The sequence below is a fragment of the Chaetura pelagica genome, unplaced genomic scaffold (assembly GCF_000747805.2).
Source record: "Chaetura pelagica isolate M959 unplaced genomic scaffold, ChaPel_1.0 scaffold37, whole genome shotgun sequence".
NCBI lineage: Eukaryota > Metazoa > Chordata > Aves > Apodiformes > Apodidae > Chaetura > Chaetura pelagica.
Genome location: NW_009954567.1, coordinates 6,012,308 through 6,030,496, shown reverse-complemented (window position 1 = coordinate 6,030,496; position 18,189 = coordinate 6,012,308). Strand labels below are relative to the sequence as shown.

At 41.1% G+C, this 18,189-nt stretch overlaps 1 protein-coding gene across 1 annotated transcript in view; it reads right to left on the bottom strand.

Moving 5' to 3' along the window:
* Positions 1 to 11,804: 11,804 nt before the first annotated feature.
* The window catches only part of CDK7 (cyclin-dependent kinase 7), a 28,170-nt gene continuing 21,785 nt past the window's right edge, over positions 11,805 to 18,189 (bottom strand). The window contains exons 11-13 of the mRNA XM_010005418.1: positions 15,679 to 15,828; positions 13,846 to 13,993; positions 11,805 to 11,878 (exon numbers count right to left, since the gene is read on the bottom strand). Coding sequence (XP_010003720.1) covers positions 11,853 to 11,878; positions 13,846 to 13,993; positions 15,679 to 15,828 — 324 coding nt within the window. The 3' untranslated portion in view covers positions 11,805 to 11,852. The remainder of the gene's footprint in view (positions 11,879 to 13,845; positions 13,994 to 15,678; positions 15,829 to 18,189) is intronic.

The window sequence follows — 18,189 nt, the reverse complement described above, 5'->3', positions numbered from 1 at the left end:
CGGCCCGGACACCGCTGGGGTCACTTGTCTGCTCGCAGACCCCCTAAAAACGCTTTGGGTTTCAGCAGCTGGAATTTAATAATTTCACCGAGTATAAACACGCGGATCTCCAGAGCCAGGCATGAGACCGCATGCGGTGCCAGCACCTCGGGCTCAAGCTGCCCTGCTGCAGCCCGTGGGCATTCCGTTCCGCTGCCTGCACCTCGTGGGTGAGCTCGGAGGGTGCGCTGGGGGCTGCGCTGACCGGACCCGAGATCCTCCCCAGTGCTGGCAAAATGCTCTTTTCAGCAGCACCCGCTCGGAACTGGGCGTCGCTGAGGATGATGACCGGCTGCACTGAGGGTGTCAGTAGAAAGGCTCCCTCGCCTGGCCCGCTTTGTTGCCTCCTTGTGCGTGTGCGCGCTGTGATGTCTAAAATAACTACCCTGCACTTCAGGGGTTCAGGGCAGCCAAGAGCTACAGAAGTGCATGCAGGTACGTAGATGTAGATAACGAGGCTGCACCCCCTGAAAAGGAAACTGGCACCTAGCACAGGATGTATTGCATTGAAACCCCTTCCTTTTTTCCTCCTGTGTGCAAACAGAGCAACGCTTTAGGAAGCAGATCACGGGGTGGAATCAGGGACACGTAATTTGGTGTTACAGGGAGGAGAAAAGAGACGGTAGTTACAATAAAGGCAGAGTTCATAAGAGGCGGACGTGCTGTGTTTTTAATGGTACCTAACATCTGCACGCACTCGGTTAGAGGTGGGGTATATACCACTTTTAAGATTAATTCTGTTAATCAGATGGTTAATGAGCTGCAGAAGACACCAGCCTGCAGGCATCACAGAGGACTCCACCACAGCTCAGGCACCGAAGCAGCTGATGCTCCTGTTGTGCGGGAGCAGGAAAAGTCCCAGCTTCAGGTGAGGACTCCTGAGGTCAGGACTGCAGGTTGCACTTCCAGGGCACCTCTGATTTACAGCTCCTCTGTCCAGAGGCAAGGCTGAAGAGAAACGGTAAAGAATTGAGCAACAGACAGGAAGGCAGTGTGGCCAACAAACAGGCAATGGAAAACCACTGTTGTTCTCAGTTTTCACACACAGTCAGGTTCTTGAAGCATGAGGTTAAAACACAGGAACATGAGCATCACAGCATACTAAGAACTCAGCATAAGTGTGTTCACCTTCTATTTCTGTTCCAGACTTATATTATGGACATATATAACATATATATTATATATGTTCTTATACCACCACGAGAAGCTGACTGACCAGGCTTTTACTCATTTCCACATCTGCAAAATCAGCTCGAAACATTAAGGAGAATCTAATCTGAGGTTTAATTTTTTGCAGTCTCGCCAAGAGAGACTGGTGAAGGTGATATACAGGTAGGGTGAAAGACTACAAGTGGCTGTACCATCAGCATGTCCACGAAAGCAACAAGCATAATAGCAGCTGGGGACCACCATTAATTCACTGCTCCAGGCTGTCAATTCCAGCACTGTTATCACTGACAAAATAAATGCAGCCTCTGTACTGAAGGAAGCTGCAGAGCTCTGAAATGGACTTTCCAATCAGTTAGTGAGAGCCCTGGGGTGTTCTGACTTGGCTTTTTAAGTGCAAAATTAATCACCAGAAGGGCTTGAACTTTCCCCGGAAGTGTTGCTGGCAAACATTAAGCAGGCTAATAGCAAAGCAACAAGCAGATGTTACTGCATGAAAGGAATTGTCACTCTGAAACTACCCATGCCTTTAGGAGAAGGTTTACCCATCAAACACATATTCTGGAAGGAGAAAAAGCTGTTGTTTTCCCCTAATCTGATTTACTGGCCAGAAATCTTCAACCAGTAATTCTTGTTTCAGACTGTTCTTTTTGGCAAGGTCAAAACATGTCTCTTTGAAGAGATTCTGATTCAGATTTAGGGATTTCAAGTGATGGGAAATCCATCGTATCAGTAGAGAAACGGGAGATGCTTTGGCTTTGCTTTCTATAAGGAGTTTTATGAACACAGATTTACAGAGATGTAATGAGTCAGGGAAAATGGGGGCAGGAAGTGGTCCCGTAGGAAGTAAGACAGCTGAGGAATACCCAGGAATGGAGTTCCAGCTCTGGCCTTGGTTTAGGTGCTGGGGAGCAAGGAATGAAGGAAAGCATTCAGTTAGAAGTTGTAACCATGTGGCACCTCCCAGAAGAATCCCTGGTAAGATGCCAGTTGTGCCCTGGGAGCAAGCCACTTTCCCCACTCAGTGTGTATGCAAGCAGAGCAGACTAGCAGAACCTGAAGCCCCAGAAGCATGTTACTTTGGGCCAGTTACCTTTAGGCAGCTTACAAAAGTCTGCCTGCAGGATATATAGCCCAGTTTCATACACACCAGCCACCTTCTGCACCACCTCAGCTCTTCTGAGGTCACCAGAAACAACATTACCCCTAGATCCCAACTACAGTTTCACTGGTGGATGTTGCACCTTTGCGTGCATCTGCTTTACTCATTCCCAACTGATTTTAACATGGATCATTGTAACAGAAGCAGAGGTTCTCACTGTCCCCCTTCACTGTAAGAAGAATGCAGTATTGCTGCCTCTATAGACAACTCACAAGATGTCAGTGGTGAAGAAAAAGCATCTTGGCATAGCACAGGGAAACCATAACTTACCAGGAACATTCAAGTATTCTCTGCTTCCTCAGTACTCACATAGTATGAATCAGCTCAGTATATCTTAAGGTAAGAATATTAGGAATTGTGCTGTTTTGATCACACCTTCTGAAATGAAGCTGCAACTTGGAATGATGCTTTCAATGTTCTGCAATTTCAAGAGTTTTCAGTGATTAAAGGCTTTTCATTTGTGCCAACTGGCAAAGAGAAGAGCACAAAAAGTCTGCATCCAAGGAGACATCTACCACTTAGTTGTTTTTTGGGTGAAATAAAATATAGAAAAGAGTTCCAAACATAAATGTAATCAGAAACAAAACCAAACCAGATTCTGCTACACATGATGGTCGCCACTTACATAAAGTCATTTAATTTTTATAGTATAAACATAAGACTTTTTGTGCCTGTTAAAACACAAAAGATGTAAAATTTATTTTTAGGTAAATACATATTTTACTTCAGCCTAGCAATTAAGACACCAGTCAAAAATGTGGTTATGGGAAGGAAGGGAAATGCATGCACATGTGCAGCCACATATTCTGGAAACCACCGCTCACATTCTGACTGGACCTCTTACACAGTTAATGACCTAACTGCTGTGATGTTTGCTGGAATACTTGTCTGCAGAAAAGGTATTCCCATAAAGGTGGGCACCATGTAAAGATGTGATCAGAACGTAGAAGTAATTTATTTGCCACCTGTTTTACTTGTGTATGACTGCATGACCATCTTTGTCTCACTGGCTAGGCAGCTGCAGGCCATAATAAACTATTGACTTATACAACATTTTTCTAAGTATGCACCAGCAGCTAGATTATGGACCACTTCTCCCCGTATCATCCTGGGTAGCCAAGGGCTTCCAGAAGCCATGGCTTTTAGACATCTCCCAAAAGCCAGTGTATCAATAAATCATGCTAGGACCAGCTGCCACAGCACAGTACAGCCTCAGCTGTAGACCTGACAAAAAGCAAGTGGGAATATCCCAGCGTTTGTTACTGCTATTGATACCATCAAATCTGGTCATGGAAAGAACCCTCCTGGACCTTTCTTTAAGTGTTAGAAGGCAGGCATTCTTTATTGCAGCACTGGATGCACAGGGGATAGTTCCTCCTAACACGCATGTCCTAAGTCACAACAAGCAAAGCCGATATTGTTCAACAGTGTACCTATGCATTAGATTTCCTGGAATAAATACACATATTCATTTTATTTCCTGGAACTAACTGTAATATTTGCATCCTAATTATGCATGCTCTTTGAGGCTGTGAGAGTCATCTGTGGGGGTCTTTCTGGGGTCTTCAGGGGTCGCTCTGGTGTGTCCTTTTGTTGAACTCTCTTTTTGAGCATGTGAGGTATGGACTGACCTACTCGGAGGTTTTTTTCTCCCTATCATTATCTAGTCTTGGCCACTGTGTCTATTTGCTCATCCTTGAGACTGCGAAGTTGAAACAAGCAAGAACCAAGCACATGAGTATAACCGTATAAGGCATAAGGGAATGCTTCTCTTATCACTCTTTGTCACAGGCCTCAGCTCACAGGCATCACTGTAACTGGATGATCACCTTCAGGACTCTGTGTGGAGGTGCAGGGAGGCACACAGAGCAACTGGGAGAGGTGCACCACCTCAGCTCTTCTGAGGTCACCAGAAACAACATTACCCCTAGATCCCAACTACAGTTTCACTGGTGGATGTTGCACCTTTGCGTGCATCTGCTTTACTCATTCCCAACTGATTTTAACATGGATCATTGTAACAGAAGCAGAGGTTCTCACTGTCCCCCTTCACTGTAAGAAGAATGCAGTATTGCTGCCTCTATAGACAACTCACAAGATGTCAGTGGTGAAGAAAAAGCATCTTGGCATAGCACAGGGAAACCATAACTTACCAGGAACATTCAAGTATTCTCTGCTTCCTCAGTACTCACATAGTATGAATCAGCTCAGTATATCTTAAGGTAAGAATATTAGGAATTGTGCTGTTTTGATCACACCTTCTGAAATGAAGCTGCAACTTGGAATGATGCTTTCAATGTTCTGCAATTTCAAGAGTTTTCAGTGATTAAAGGCTTTTCATTTGTGCCAACTGGCAAAGAGAAGAGCACAAAAAGTCTGCATCCAAGGAGACATCTACCACTTAGTTGTTTTTTGGGTGAAATAAAATATAGAAAAGAGTTCCAAACATAAATGTAATCAGAAACAAAACCAAACCAGATTCTGCTACACATGATGGTCGCCACTTACATAAAGTCATTTAATTTTTATAGTATAAACATAAGACTTTTTGTGCCTGTTAAAACACAAAAGATGTAAAATTTATTTTTAGGTAAATACATATTTTACTTCAGCCTAGCAATTAAGACACCAGTCAAAAATGTGGTTATGGGAAGGAAGGGAAATGCATGCACATGTGCAGCCACATATTCTGGAAACCACCGCTCACATTCTGACTGGACCTCTTACACAGTTAATGACCTAACTGCTGTGATGTTTGCTGGAATACTTGTCTGCAGAAAAGGTATTCCCATAAAGGTGGGCACCATGTAAAGATGTGATCAGAACGTAGAAGTAATTTATTTGCCACCTGTTTTACTTGTGTATGACTGCATGACCATCTTTGTCTCACTGGCTAGGCAGCTGCAGGCCATAATAAACTATTGACTTATACAACATTTTTCTAAGTATGCACCAGCAGCTAGATTATGGACCACTTCTCCCCGTATCATCCTGGGTAGCCAAGGGCTTCCAGAAGCCATGGCTTTTAGACATCTCCCAAAAGCCAGTGTATCAATAAATCATGCTAGGACCAGCTGCCACAGCACAGTACAGCCTCAGCTGTAGACCTGACAAAAAGCAAGTGGGAATATCCCAGCGTTTGTTACTGCTATTGATACCATCAAATCTGGTCATGGAAAGAACCCTCCTGGACCTTTCTTTAAGTGTTAGAAGGCAGGCATTCTTTATTGCAGCACTGGATGCACAGGGGATAGTTCCTCCTAACACGCATGTCCTAAGTCACAACAAGCAAAGCCGATATTGTTCAACAGTGTACCTATGCATTAGATTTCCTGGAATAAATACACATATTCATTTTATTTCCTGGAACTAACTGTAATATTTGCATCCTAATTATGCATGCTCTTTGAGGCTGTGAGAGTCATCTGTGGGGGTCTTTCTGGGGTCTTCAGGGGTCGCTCTGGTGTGTCCTTTTGTTGAACTCTCTTTTTGAGCATGTGAGGTATGGACTGACCTACTCGGAGGTTTTTTTCTCCCTATCATTATCTAGTCTTGGCCACTGTGTCTATTTGCTCATCCTTGAGACTGCGAAGTTGAAACAAGCAAGAACCAAGCACATGAGTATAACCGTATAAGGCATAAGGGAATGCTTCTCTTATCACTCTTTGTCACAGGCCTCAGCTCACAGGCATCACTGTAACTGGATGATCACCTTCAGGACTCTGTGTGGAGGTGCAGGGAGGCACACAGAGCAACTGGGAGAGGAAAGAGGGCACTGAATGATCTGCCAGTGCAAGGCAAGAGCAACTTGCAACTATAAATCTCCAAGACTGGGCTACTGGCAGCAATGGCAGAGCCTGTCAGTGCATGTGGGGCCAGAAATGCACAGGTAACTGGCCCTTCCAGAGTATCAGCTTGGTCATAATGCTAAATTGTAGTATCTTCCACTGTATCTTTCCTAGTGTTCTGTAATTCACACTAATCTTTTCTAGCTGGTAGTAGTTATTTAACAAACAAAAAGAAAAGTCAAAAAAACAACCTCCATGCACGTAAGTAGTCAAATTTGGTTAGATTCTGATAAAATTACATGTTTTAAACCACTTACTGGACTTGAAATAAGGCATTTCATAGCATTTGAAGACACTAGTATCAACAAACCCACAAGGCTGATATTTCCAGGTAAATGTGCTATTAAAAAAAAAAACACTTTTGAGAATGATAGTTTAAGAAACTGGTTTTTTAGTTGTTTTTTCACTCCAGTGTTAATTCAAAGTATGTTACAACCTACATTGTCTATTAAGAAAATGCACCAACTAAGCATTTCTCAGTAGATTAATTTTTGAAACGAATATACAGAAGAGCAGTACTACCGAGTTTTGCATGGAACTCTCCAGGTGCTGCATTTTGACACTTTTTTGACCGTTTTTAGCACAATACCATGAAATGCATATTATAAATGTAATTCTTTCTGACCTCTCAGCAACTGTATGCAGTACAGCTTCTCATTCCTAAATCAGGATTTTATTATATGATGTCTCAGGTTTCTTAGTCACAACAATTACCATTACCTTACAAACAACTGACAGACATGTAACTCAGGTGATAACAATTAAACATTGTGTGAGGAGAAAAGAAGCCAGCAGCATTTCCCAGCACATTTACACATTTCTGACCCTCAGGTAACCACTGAGCAGCAGGGAATCTACTGCTGGCTTGAGGCACTAAGTCTTACCTGAGTTAACGAGTGACAAATGCAAGAGAGGAAGCCTGCCTGCCCCCGAGCTACTAGATAAGGTCATTATAAAGGGTCTTACTAAAAAAGTTCTACAATAATATTAAATTAAGCAGGCTCAAGATGCATGCTGAGAGGCAATGCAGTTCTCCATCCTGACAATGAGCTTCAAGCTGGCAGAGTGATGACCTCAGAGAGACAAGTGTTAGGTTAAGATCAGACAGTTGCTACCGCATTTGATCATCTGCCTTACTTTGCTGTCAGACACTGCAGGGAAAACTAATCCACTTCTAAATCAACATTTCAAATCCTGACATTGAAACTGATAGATCAAAATTGGTTTCTAACATCATACACGTAAGATAAAAACCATGGTGGCACTGTCCTTCTGCACTGATGAGTTCCTCAGGATGCTGACAGAAGAAAACCAGAGGAAGCTCCTGAACAAGAAAAAGAGTTTTCCATTTGTGAGCCTAATAGTAGACTTCTTCAGAATTGCCATATTGCAATACTTTGTTAATCACCTTTTAATTTTGTCCTTAAAAAAAAAAAGTGAGATTCATTCACAGATGGCAAATCCATGCAGGACAGCATAAATACTTTGAGGAAGCCTGCCTACCAGCCTGGCCCAAACTGGAGGCTTCCCAAAATCAAAGCACATAGCTTGCAACCTGTTGTCAAATTCAGCAGAGTAACTGTTAGTGTCTCTGCTGGAGTGGTACAAATCACTTGTAGTAGACAATAAACCATACTCCACTAATGGTTTCTAATTAAGAGTGAAAAGTCCCCTTTCCTCCTCCCTTCTCTGCATACCGTTCTGTTCTTACCACAGTAACAAATGCTGTTAGCATGAAGGTTTCTGGGCACAACTTAAGCTGACAGCACTAGTGGAACCAGTCACAACACTGATGGCCTCTGTGCTGACCACACAGCAAAGCTCTCAGATAATTCTTGTGCAGGACATTGCCTGCCTGTGGATTTGGTTCTTCAGAAGGAAAAGAGAGAACCCTCTCCCCTAAAGCCCCTTTTTATCTGGAAGTGTTTCTAAAAGAGAACAAAGAAATTTTCTGAGTAAGTTACTCACAAAGAGGAGAAAAAAAAAAGAGACAATACTAGAACTGAACACAGAGATACAAGCCTAGTTCAATAGCACTAAATCCAAGATTTTCTTTCAGCTCTATTTGGGGAAGTGTTAAAATGAGAAATTTGCAATATTTGATGAAGAGAGTTTGGCCAAGTGGAATTCTCAAGCTAGTGAACACAGAGCTGCTTCTTGAGCCTTCCTGGTAGTGGTGGTAGGCTTCAGGAGGAACAAATATTAATTCCCAGCAGGTCTTCAGGAAGGTAAGAATCAGCAGAAGGTTTTCCTAGGCAGTCCTGTATTTTGCAGCCAAAAAGTGACAGCAGCCTCTTGCACTACTGGGTATCAGCAAGGTGTATATCAAAACACAGCTCACCAAAAATGCTCAAAGCACTCAGTTTAGCTCTATGAGAAGTTTCTCTATCTCAAACCAACAAGTATAATCCAAGACCTATCCATGTTTTTGTCCTGTGATTTTATTACAGTCATGTGAAGGGAAGACCTTAGTTCAGAGACAAAGCTGACATAGTCAGTTATGAAAGGCAAGGGGGAAGAGAGAAAAAAGAAAAGCACATCAAACAATAGTCTTTTGTAATTATTCTTCCCTTCTCTCAGAGGAGCAGGAAGTTATTTAAAAGTTACACGTGAAACTGCTCTGTAAAGGAATCATTACATTGGAGCACACGGAGCACAAACATTTGTGCACTTGAAGAAATGGCTGAGTAGGAGTTAAACGAACAGTCACAAAAGCCAAGAACAGATCAAAACAAAGAGCTGGAAGTGCTGCCTGGAGTGCTGATAGCATCAAAGCCACATAATGGGTAAGAGCATACCACAAATGCAAAGCAACAACTCGTTGTATGTTACTTGTATGTTACAACTCAATCTGGCTCTGAGCCCTTGTCAAAAAGGCTGCAGGGGTCACACAGCCTTGGCACCAATCAGGAACAAATGAGACAGGATGAGGATGTGATAGCTAGCAGTCCTTGTTCTCCATGCCACCTCAAGTAATCCTGGTATCTGTGAGAAAATTAAATCAGCTTTGTCTGAAACAGAGAGTACCTTCCCGTTATGTATTCTGTGCCTATACAATGAGTTTTGCTACATTTATTGTGGCAATCAAGTGAAAAGAAAACAAAATTTTAATTTGCTAATATAAGCAATACCAATACAATGCAGATAAATTACTCACATGCCATTAAATCTAAATGTAAGAGCCAACAAATTTGCAAAGAGAAATAATAACCTTTCAGGAACTAACAGCGGTACATCATGAAAAAAAATGTGGTAAGGGCAAAAGAACTATCTCAATCCAAGAAAAAAGACATTACATTATGTTCCAGTTTGCACAAGTGTACTACTTAGACCTTTGCACAGGTGTGCCCAATGCAGGTTCAAGACCTGATTGTTGCAGTTCTGAACAGAAGCCAAGTAGATGGAAGCAGCTGTATATTCCTTCCAGAGTTCTGATCTAAGTCACAAAAGTTAAACTATCCAAAAGCCTAAGATTAAGAATAAATATTGTGCTGGTCATTTTTCTGATCTTATCTTACTCTGTGATATACATACACTTCACATCACCAAGAACAAGGCAGTTTCAGTCCCTGACATGGGCAGCTTCATCCATGAACTCAGCCCAAACCAAGACTCACTGTGTATCCCCACGGTATAGAGCAGGCCCCAGCCATACATGCAGTGCAGAGTGTGCCAACTGAATGGCAGTGTGGGAGCTAGAAGGGAAGCAGCTCCTGGATATAGAAGCATTGCTACTTGTGAGCATCTGCTGTGGTACACACATTACTTGAAGAATAGAATACAGCAGCCTTGGCCACAGAATATCCTCCCTCTTCAACCCCACTCCTACTGAGTACAGGAACTGTTCTCTATACATTCAAACACAGACTATCCATCTAACACAGCACCTTCTCTACAGCTTTTGCCAGTAGGGGCTTAGATGATTTATGCTTCTTCTACTGGAAAAGGTTTCCTTCAGGGAACAGTCTAGGCACACACAACCCTGGACATGAAGAGGATGGTGTTAAAGTAAAGATGACAGAATACTTAAAACTGTCACTGACATGCAAACTCTGTTTGCTATACTCAACAGTAAGGATTCAGTGAGTATCTGTTTTAGTGACTGTAGGTTTCCAGGCTTTGAAGTTCAGTTAGAATGCTGTCCTACATAAATTCAGTGCAGGAAAATTCACAGTATTCCTAACTCTCTCTTCCCTATTCAGATTAACATCTTTGCACATATGCCTGTGAGAAGTACAACTGCAGTTCTTTTAATCCCCCAGTCTGCAGTCAAGGTGATGTTTAATTACACAGACAGCAAAACCTGCTGTAACTAATGTTACTTAATAAACATTTTCTCTACACTGTCATTAAGGTCTTAGTAGGAGACTTAGGTTTTCGACTAACTACCAACACAGACCAGAGAAGAGTATCAGGAGAATAATAACTCTTCTCCCTTAAAAGGCCAGCATCCTTCACATTGACTCAAGGCAGGACTAAAATGGAAGTAAAACAAAAGCAATGAGATGGTTGCTCTTCCTCTGCAAGCCTCAGTCTTCTCCCAATACACTTGCCACACACGTTGGAAATTAGAATGCTGAAAGTAGTTCACAAGTGGGAAAATGACCATGGCTCACCAGGTACCCATGAGATTCACTGCACAACAGGGCTGTGTATGCAGTTATGCTGCAACAACAGCACCTACTGGCTTGTTTCTTTCCATTGAATTAGTCTGGTTACCTAGGAGCCACTTTGCAACACAGCAATGCTGGAGGTGGTGCAAAAGACCTTAACCAAGCATCTGCACCATGAATTGTTCAACAGCCACAGGGTGACAGGAGGGCTGGTATAGTCTTCCCAGCTGGATCTCCCTCCATCTCTCATTGTTATTGTCAGGCTGTTAAGTAAACATATTTATATGCTCTCAGTTAATTTCTCTTGGAAGACTGGAGGCTGCAAAGAAACCCAAACACTTCACATTCTATCTCTGCATCATATTGTTTTCAATACAGTGGACATGGCCTTGGAAAGTCTTAGTTCAGGACTGCTGAAAGAGCACATTTGCTAATACACTAGTATAATAACTGGAACAAAAGAGCATCCTGCCCTTCCCTTATGATGACAGATATTTTCCAACACATATTATAGGGCTGGCAGACAATTTGTACATCTGAGCTCCAGGTGAGAAGGGTGTTGTAGTTTTTCTCCTTAGGGTCATAGAATCACTTTGGTTGGAAAACCTTTAAGATCATCTAGTCCAACCATTAACCCTACTCTACCAAGCAGGGTAAGCCATATTCCCAAGTGCCACATCTAGACACATCTGTACAGGATAACTTGATTTATCAGAATGATTTAAAATAATTAGCCTGTGTAAATCTCTAGCCAGCAAGCATTTTTTACATTTTCTACCTCAAAGCGTGAGTCAAAGTAACAAGACAGCAAACCAGAGAAAGGAATCTTCTTTTGCTCAAAAATGCTTTTATTAAAAAAAAAACAATATAGGGCTAATGAAACCTGTTTCAGTAAGGAAATATTAAATTCACATTATACATATTAAGATATTACAAAATAACCATCCAGTGAGTATTACAGCATTTTTTCAATGGTTGAGACTCCGGTCATTTTCGTTCATTTTCATCCACCATCCACAGCAATCAAAAAATCAGTTTTTTTGGTAAACCTGAAAAGTGTAAATCACATTGTTACCAAAGCGAAGGGGTTCAGCCCCCTCCTCAAGGTTTTAGTATTCATTTGATACTTTTCTTGAGATACATCTACTCTGAACTGCTTCATGCCATTTGCTGCAGAGGCAGCGCGTAGTCACTTCTTCCAATAAATCTATGGAAGACCCCTAGAACCAAACCTCGCTTCAATCAGTACATGCACACCAAATGAGTCTCAGATTCTGTAATCAACTGTTAATTGCATTTGGGATACATTTAAGTATTTCTCTTCGTTGGTAAAAAATGCTAGCCCGTTAATTCTACTTTTAAACCTAAGAAAGGCAAGGTACTATTCTAAGGCTTAACCCAGACCCACCACACATACACTCTTAATGATCTTTCTTATGTGCTGTCACTATTCAGGATGACATTGTGTGCAGGGAGTTAAGAGCCCTTTTAGTACCTGCCTCATTCTTTAACCATGTCTTTGTTTAGTATCAGCTGTAGAGATGATGAAGGCAGCAGTACTTTTCTGGTTCTACTCAAGATCTTGTCCTCTCATTTCTTCATATGTTAAATGAAGCCCAGGTAGTAGATTTGCTAGCTCTAACATTGTCTCTCTCCTTTAGTGTTACCTGGCACTAAAGAATCTACCTTTTGAGACCCTCTGGCTCTCCCAGCCCATCTAAGACAGTAACATAATGGAAAATCCCCATCAGAAAATCCATTTTGTTTCCATTTCTACTTAGTGGAAATGATACTGCTTTTTCAACTGATACCCAAATGTCTCAAAAAGTAATGTTAACTTCTTAAGTGCCTTACTTATACCCAATCTTGAAACTCCTGGCATTTAACATAGAAGTCTGATTTCCTCTTGCTGAAAATGAGACTTCCAGAAAGATGTAAAAGCAGTTAGTATTCTACTTGATACAGCTTTAGAAACTCTGCTCATTGTCAAAGGCAAGACTTCAAATATTTAAGTTATAGAACACCAGGAAGCATTTCTTCTTCTTTCCTGTCCTTTAGTTAACAGGTGTATTTTTGTACTCCAAAATACTAATCACAGACCCTCAAGTGGTCTCTGCAGGAGGAGTTAAAAGCTTGAATTAATTATCTAAGCTATGGAAACTTGACAAATTCCCATGTCAGCTGACCCACAGAATGGCAGTCAGCAAAGAACATTCAAATAGTCTCAATTGATTATTTTTTTCCTTTGAAATTACAATCTTAAGAGAGTGAGCTAATACATTTTGCTTTTAATTTGATACAGACCAAGAAAAAAGTGAAGGTGCCCAAGAAGTAAGTTAAACTCTAATAATACTGCCATCTGTCTGAATTCAAGAGGAAAGGCACTTTCATGGCAGCATCACCATTACAAAAAGATACCACTCTTTTATCAAAACAGTCTCATAATGGCAAAAATCTGATGCTAACATGACAGCTGCTTACCTTTAAGAGAGTGACAAACACATGCTTAAGTTCCTTACCCAGAGCGGTCTTAACTGTTAACATATTTAGACTAAGAGACAGAAAGCAGAAGTCTCTCTTCTGAACCCAAGTTACATTCTCCAGTCTGTTATTCAACAGAATTACACACTTATGTTTCTCTCTCTCTGCCATGTAAAGTTATTTCCACCTCAGTAAGATTTCTCAGAAAAAAAGAAAGAGCATCATAATAGCTACAATTTACTAGGTAGTACAATACAATTATAGAAATTTATGGAATTAGATATTTCTTCTAACAAATAGATTCCTAAGCATCACAAAGGAACTTTTTTTGTACCAACTGTGTTAGAACACAGAACTAAGTCATTTCCACTCTAAAGCATGTACCCTAAAATATAAATTAAAGGGCTTCAGCTGGTGCTGGTGCCCAGGGATATAGTCCATTCAGAGAGTTTTTATTTTGAAACACTGGGAAATATCATGTTCTCTCTAAGCATGTAGCTCGTATTTCAAAACAGGTAAAACAGTAAGAGGTTACCTTGATCTATTCCTTCTGCTCTCTTCCTTTTTAAATTTAAAAGTGCACTTGGTTGCTCTTTCACAGCTTCAGCGGGACAGTTGGGTCTCGGCAGCTGATTTCCTGGAGTGGGTCCTGGTCGGTTACTGAAATACTTCTGTTTCAATGCCTTAATGATAATGGAAGAAAAATAACTGATTAGTATAAACACCAGATGGTCAGAACACTATCTCTAAAGAGGCTATAGTGAAATAAAGCCCTTGCAACTAAGTCTTCAAAACTACTTGGGCACATTTATACTAGAAGATGACCTTGGGCCCAATCAAGATCTTGTGTTCGCAATGACTACCCACTGCACTTTGGTTTGTGAGCCAGGAGATAACTGTGTACTGTTATTTTAAAGTAGTGCTCAGACATCCTAACAAAGCTCTAGACTACACTGCAGGAGGTCTTCTAGCTCTGAAGAGGTTAAATTCTGAATAGACAGATGAGATGAGGATAAGTAAGAAAGCAGGAATTAAGAAAAATAAAAAAAAGAGTACACCCAAAGTCTTGATTAGACCAAGGACCTGAACACCATCTCTTTCACTGGCTTTTAAAACAGATCTTTTCCAAGAATTTCCTTAACTGTGCTGTTTCTACACTGTAAACAGTCAGAAGACTGTAGTTTGAATTAGAGCAGAAGAAAACCACAATTGAACAGGGTTAATTTCATGCAGTGGAATGACATACCTTATTTTAAATTTTAGGAATTCCACAGCTTCCATAAACTGTCATTAAGGAAGACAGGCTAAGCTATCTCTTAGGTAATCATTACTCCTTCTTATGTCAGTTACATGTTATTCAGTGGCAGCTTCAAGTCAAGCCAATACATTTAGCACATGTTGTTTCCTGCCTTCAACTGCGGCATTATCAATTGAAAGGCTAGATTAAATAATGTACATTCAAGATTCAATTCACTGTCTGTCGCGAACCGATGATACCACTCATCCTACAACATGACCTGTAAAATGACTTCAAACAAACCAAATAGTACAGAGGTGTCCTAAGCACAGCACAACTACTTATGTTGAAAGATCATGAAGATGGTGACCAAATAACCTGAATGTACTCTGAAAAAGTCTTCTAGTAAAAAGACATGTCACAGATGCACTCATCCTCTGGATTAGTATCTGCCTTGTCTAACAAGCAGTGAGGGAGTAGTGGCCTTAAGGGCTCAGCTCTGCTTCTTGAGTGCTCCCCTAACAGTGAGAGATGACAGAAATACAGTTTTGAAACTGCCAAATGCTTTATCTTCTTCATAGCAGAATTCAACACTCTGAACTGGAACATCTTAATTCCAAGTCCTTTATTTCTCCACATCAAGGAGTAGTGAAATTGAGATCAGTTTCACTCAAGTATAATGTAAAAGGACATTCAGGTCAGAATACTAGCATAAATCAACACAGAATTTAATGTTAAAAAGGAATCAAAGAAGTTTAAATGAAATTCAAGAAGAGAATGGACAAATTAAGGATAAAATCTTTCAAAACCAGGGAATAAGACATGCTATGTTAAGACTTAAGTTTTGAGCTTTAGGTAACTGAATTTTGAATGTCAAATATAATGAACATGTGAAGGCCATGACTTGTGCACCTTTTAGTTGTCTGCCTTTGCTCTGCACTGGGAATTGAGAGGATCAGTCAGCACTATTCATGCCTTGCAGAGTTCTCTCCATAAAACATCAGAAGCATTCTAGTATTTCATAGACAGTGCTAGATGACATTTCATTTCAAGCTTGGCTTACGGGCCTCAAAGCACATTCATCTGATATTAAGTTAATTAACACTAGGACATAATACAATTGTACTATACCTGAGTAGCTGTAACCCTCGTACAAGGATTAAATGTGAATAAGCCTTGCAGAAGACTGAGCAAATCATCGCCAGCTGCACTGAAGATATGTTGAAGTGGCATTCCAGGGAAGGACTTAAATGTAATATAATCTGGAAGACTCGTCATTCCCTACAAAGACAAAAACGCAATGTATGTTTTTCAAGTTAGGAGTTCAGCTTTTCAGAGAAAGTGAAAATCATAAGGCTGTCTTTCAGCAGAGGCGACTTATCTTTCAAAACACCTTGCTAATACTAGAACACTGAAATAAATGTAGGAATAGTATGTCATAAAGTCTTTTTCTTAATTAACTGCTACAGTTGTTCCCGTTTTCCAAGTCATCTGTCCTTCCCTTGCTTTAATGGTAACCAGTCTAAAAGACAAAATGCTAACAAAGAAGAGAAGTATGAAAGAACTTCAGAGTGGGTGAAGTCAGATGAAGTGAAACTAGCTTCATCTTTTTCTTTTGAGAACTGACATGGTGGAAGAGGCAGTATTCACAAAAGAGTCAGCCTGCATTTTCTCCAAGTTAATAATACATGTCATCCTCCTCAAAGCTATCTGGACACCAGCATTCTGAATCTTGAAATGCAGAGCTGATAAGACTTTTTTTCTGGGGAGTGTGTCGGGGGTGAAGCCAAGCAGTTAAACAGATTAATTGCCTATTTGTTTCCTCCTGTAGGTATGAAAACAATCCCACTGTATTCAAATTCTATCAGATAATTCTCCAAACATGGTATGTTGATAGTATTTTAATTATTTTAAACCTCTACTCATCACTTCAATAAGTTTATTCAAACAAAATAAAAAACATAAAATAAAAAATAAGGCTAGTAATGCCTTATACAGCCTCTCCCCATGTGGCTGCAGGTCCATCTGGTGATCACACACCACAGCATTTGAGCACCACTAACACAATGGAAAAGCAGCATGGAAAGAGAGCAGAAGTGGAATACACTGACTAGTTAACAAGTCCAGAGAGTGCTTCCACAACTCAGTTCTCAGCTACAAAAGAGGACAGTCTGATCGGGGGAGTCCAAACCCCTCATCCAAGTAGCTCATCCAAAGACACCACACAGTGCTTCCTATCAGCCTGCCTGATAACATAGCTAGGGAGGACATTGTATGCCCCGCCATTAAGGGTAGCACAGTACTACTGAATTACTGTATTTACTGTCATCTCAACCCAGATCATTACACTACTGATTTGTACTTGTTACTGCACCATTATTCCCAGAGAAAACAGCCCTAGCCTTGTATTGAGTGCCCTAATTTCTTGCTGTGCCCCACTCAGAGACACCACATTCTCTGACAGAGGTTTTGCTCTTCCCTAGCTACTTGAACTAGAGAAACTCGGAAAGATGAAAACATGAAATGGAAGTTACTCTGCCTATCCCTCTTTGCTCACTGTCTCAAATACCGAGGACCACCTGAATGCAGACAAAGCTGAGCTGACTCCCCACAAAAAGAATCAGCTGAAGCCCAGCAGGATACTCAGCTTGCCTTCGAAGACAAGACTCCTGCCACAGCCACTGTTAAAAACGTGCAGGCTTGTGGGGAGAAATTAGAACTCCTCGTGTACCTCCTGGTGGCAGCATCTGCCCGAGAAAAACTACACTGGAAACCGGAAGCTAATGAAAGGGGAGCTTCTGCAAAAAACCAAAACACGAAACCAAAAAAAACCCCAACATCTACACACACAAAACTCCACAAAATCCCCCCAACATAATGCTTTATGTATTGATTTAAATAATGATACATCAAATTCTTGAAGTCCAGACATACTTCTGAAACCAATCAATTATTGAAACCAAGTATGATCCTAATGGAGGCATTGAATGTATCCCTACACACCCTTTCACATAGCACTTGCTTAATTTGGAGAGGTGTATGACAAATCTGTTACTGTGGATTACTTAGCTCACAAACACAAGGGGGGATAGCATCCAAATTTCCGAAATAAAAGTCCAGACCCTCACTTTAGGGTCTGGAATCCGAGTACGAATATTACCAGAAAATACAGACTCTTTTGGGCATGAACAGCTTATGTTCAAAGAGAAGTACCCAGAGATGGCTGAGGACCATGGCTGTTTCCCATACAATCCCATAGATTTAGAACTAAGTGTAGCTAGGCTGATTATCAATCACACTTTGGATTCAGGCCCTGTGGCAGATGAAGACCTATCATAACTCCACTGAGATGTGGTGGTGCTTACTAATCCAAAAGGGTCCACTCACATGGCATTTGATGTCAATAGGCACTAGCCTCACAGGTGCAGTGTGCAGCCCCACACCATCCCTGCCAGTATAAAAGGTAGCTTCTGCTGTGCCCATTCTGTTATTTCTCCATCTCCTTAAAGATGCAGCTACAGCTACAGTCAAACCTTGTTGTGGTCTCGTAAGTTAAAAAACCCCCTTCATCTCTGTGAAAGGGCCCCAACCCAAAGCAACTTCACACATGGAAAGTCTGTTTTGTCCTGGGCATTCCCGAAT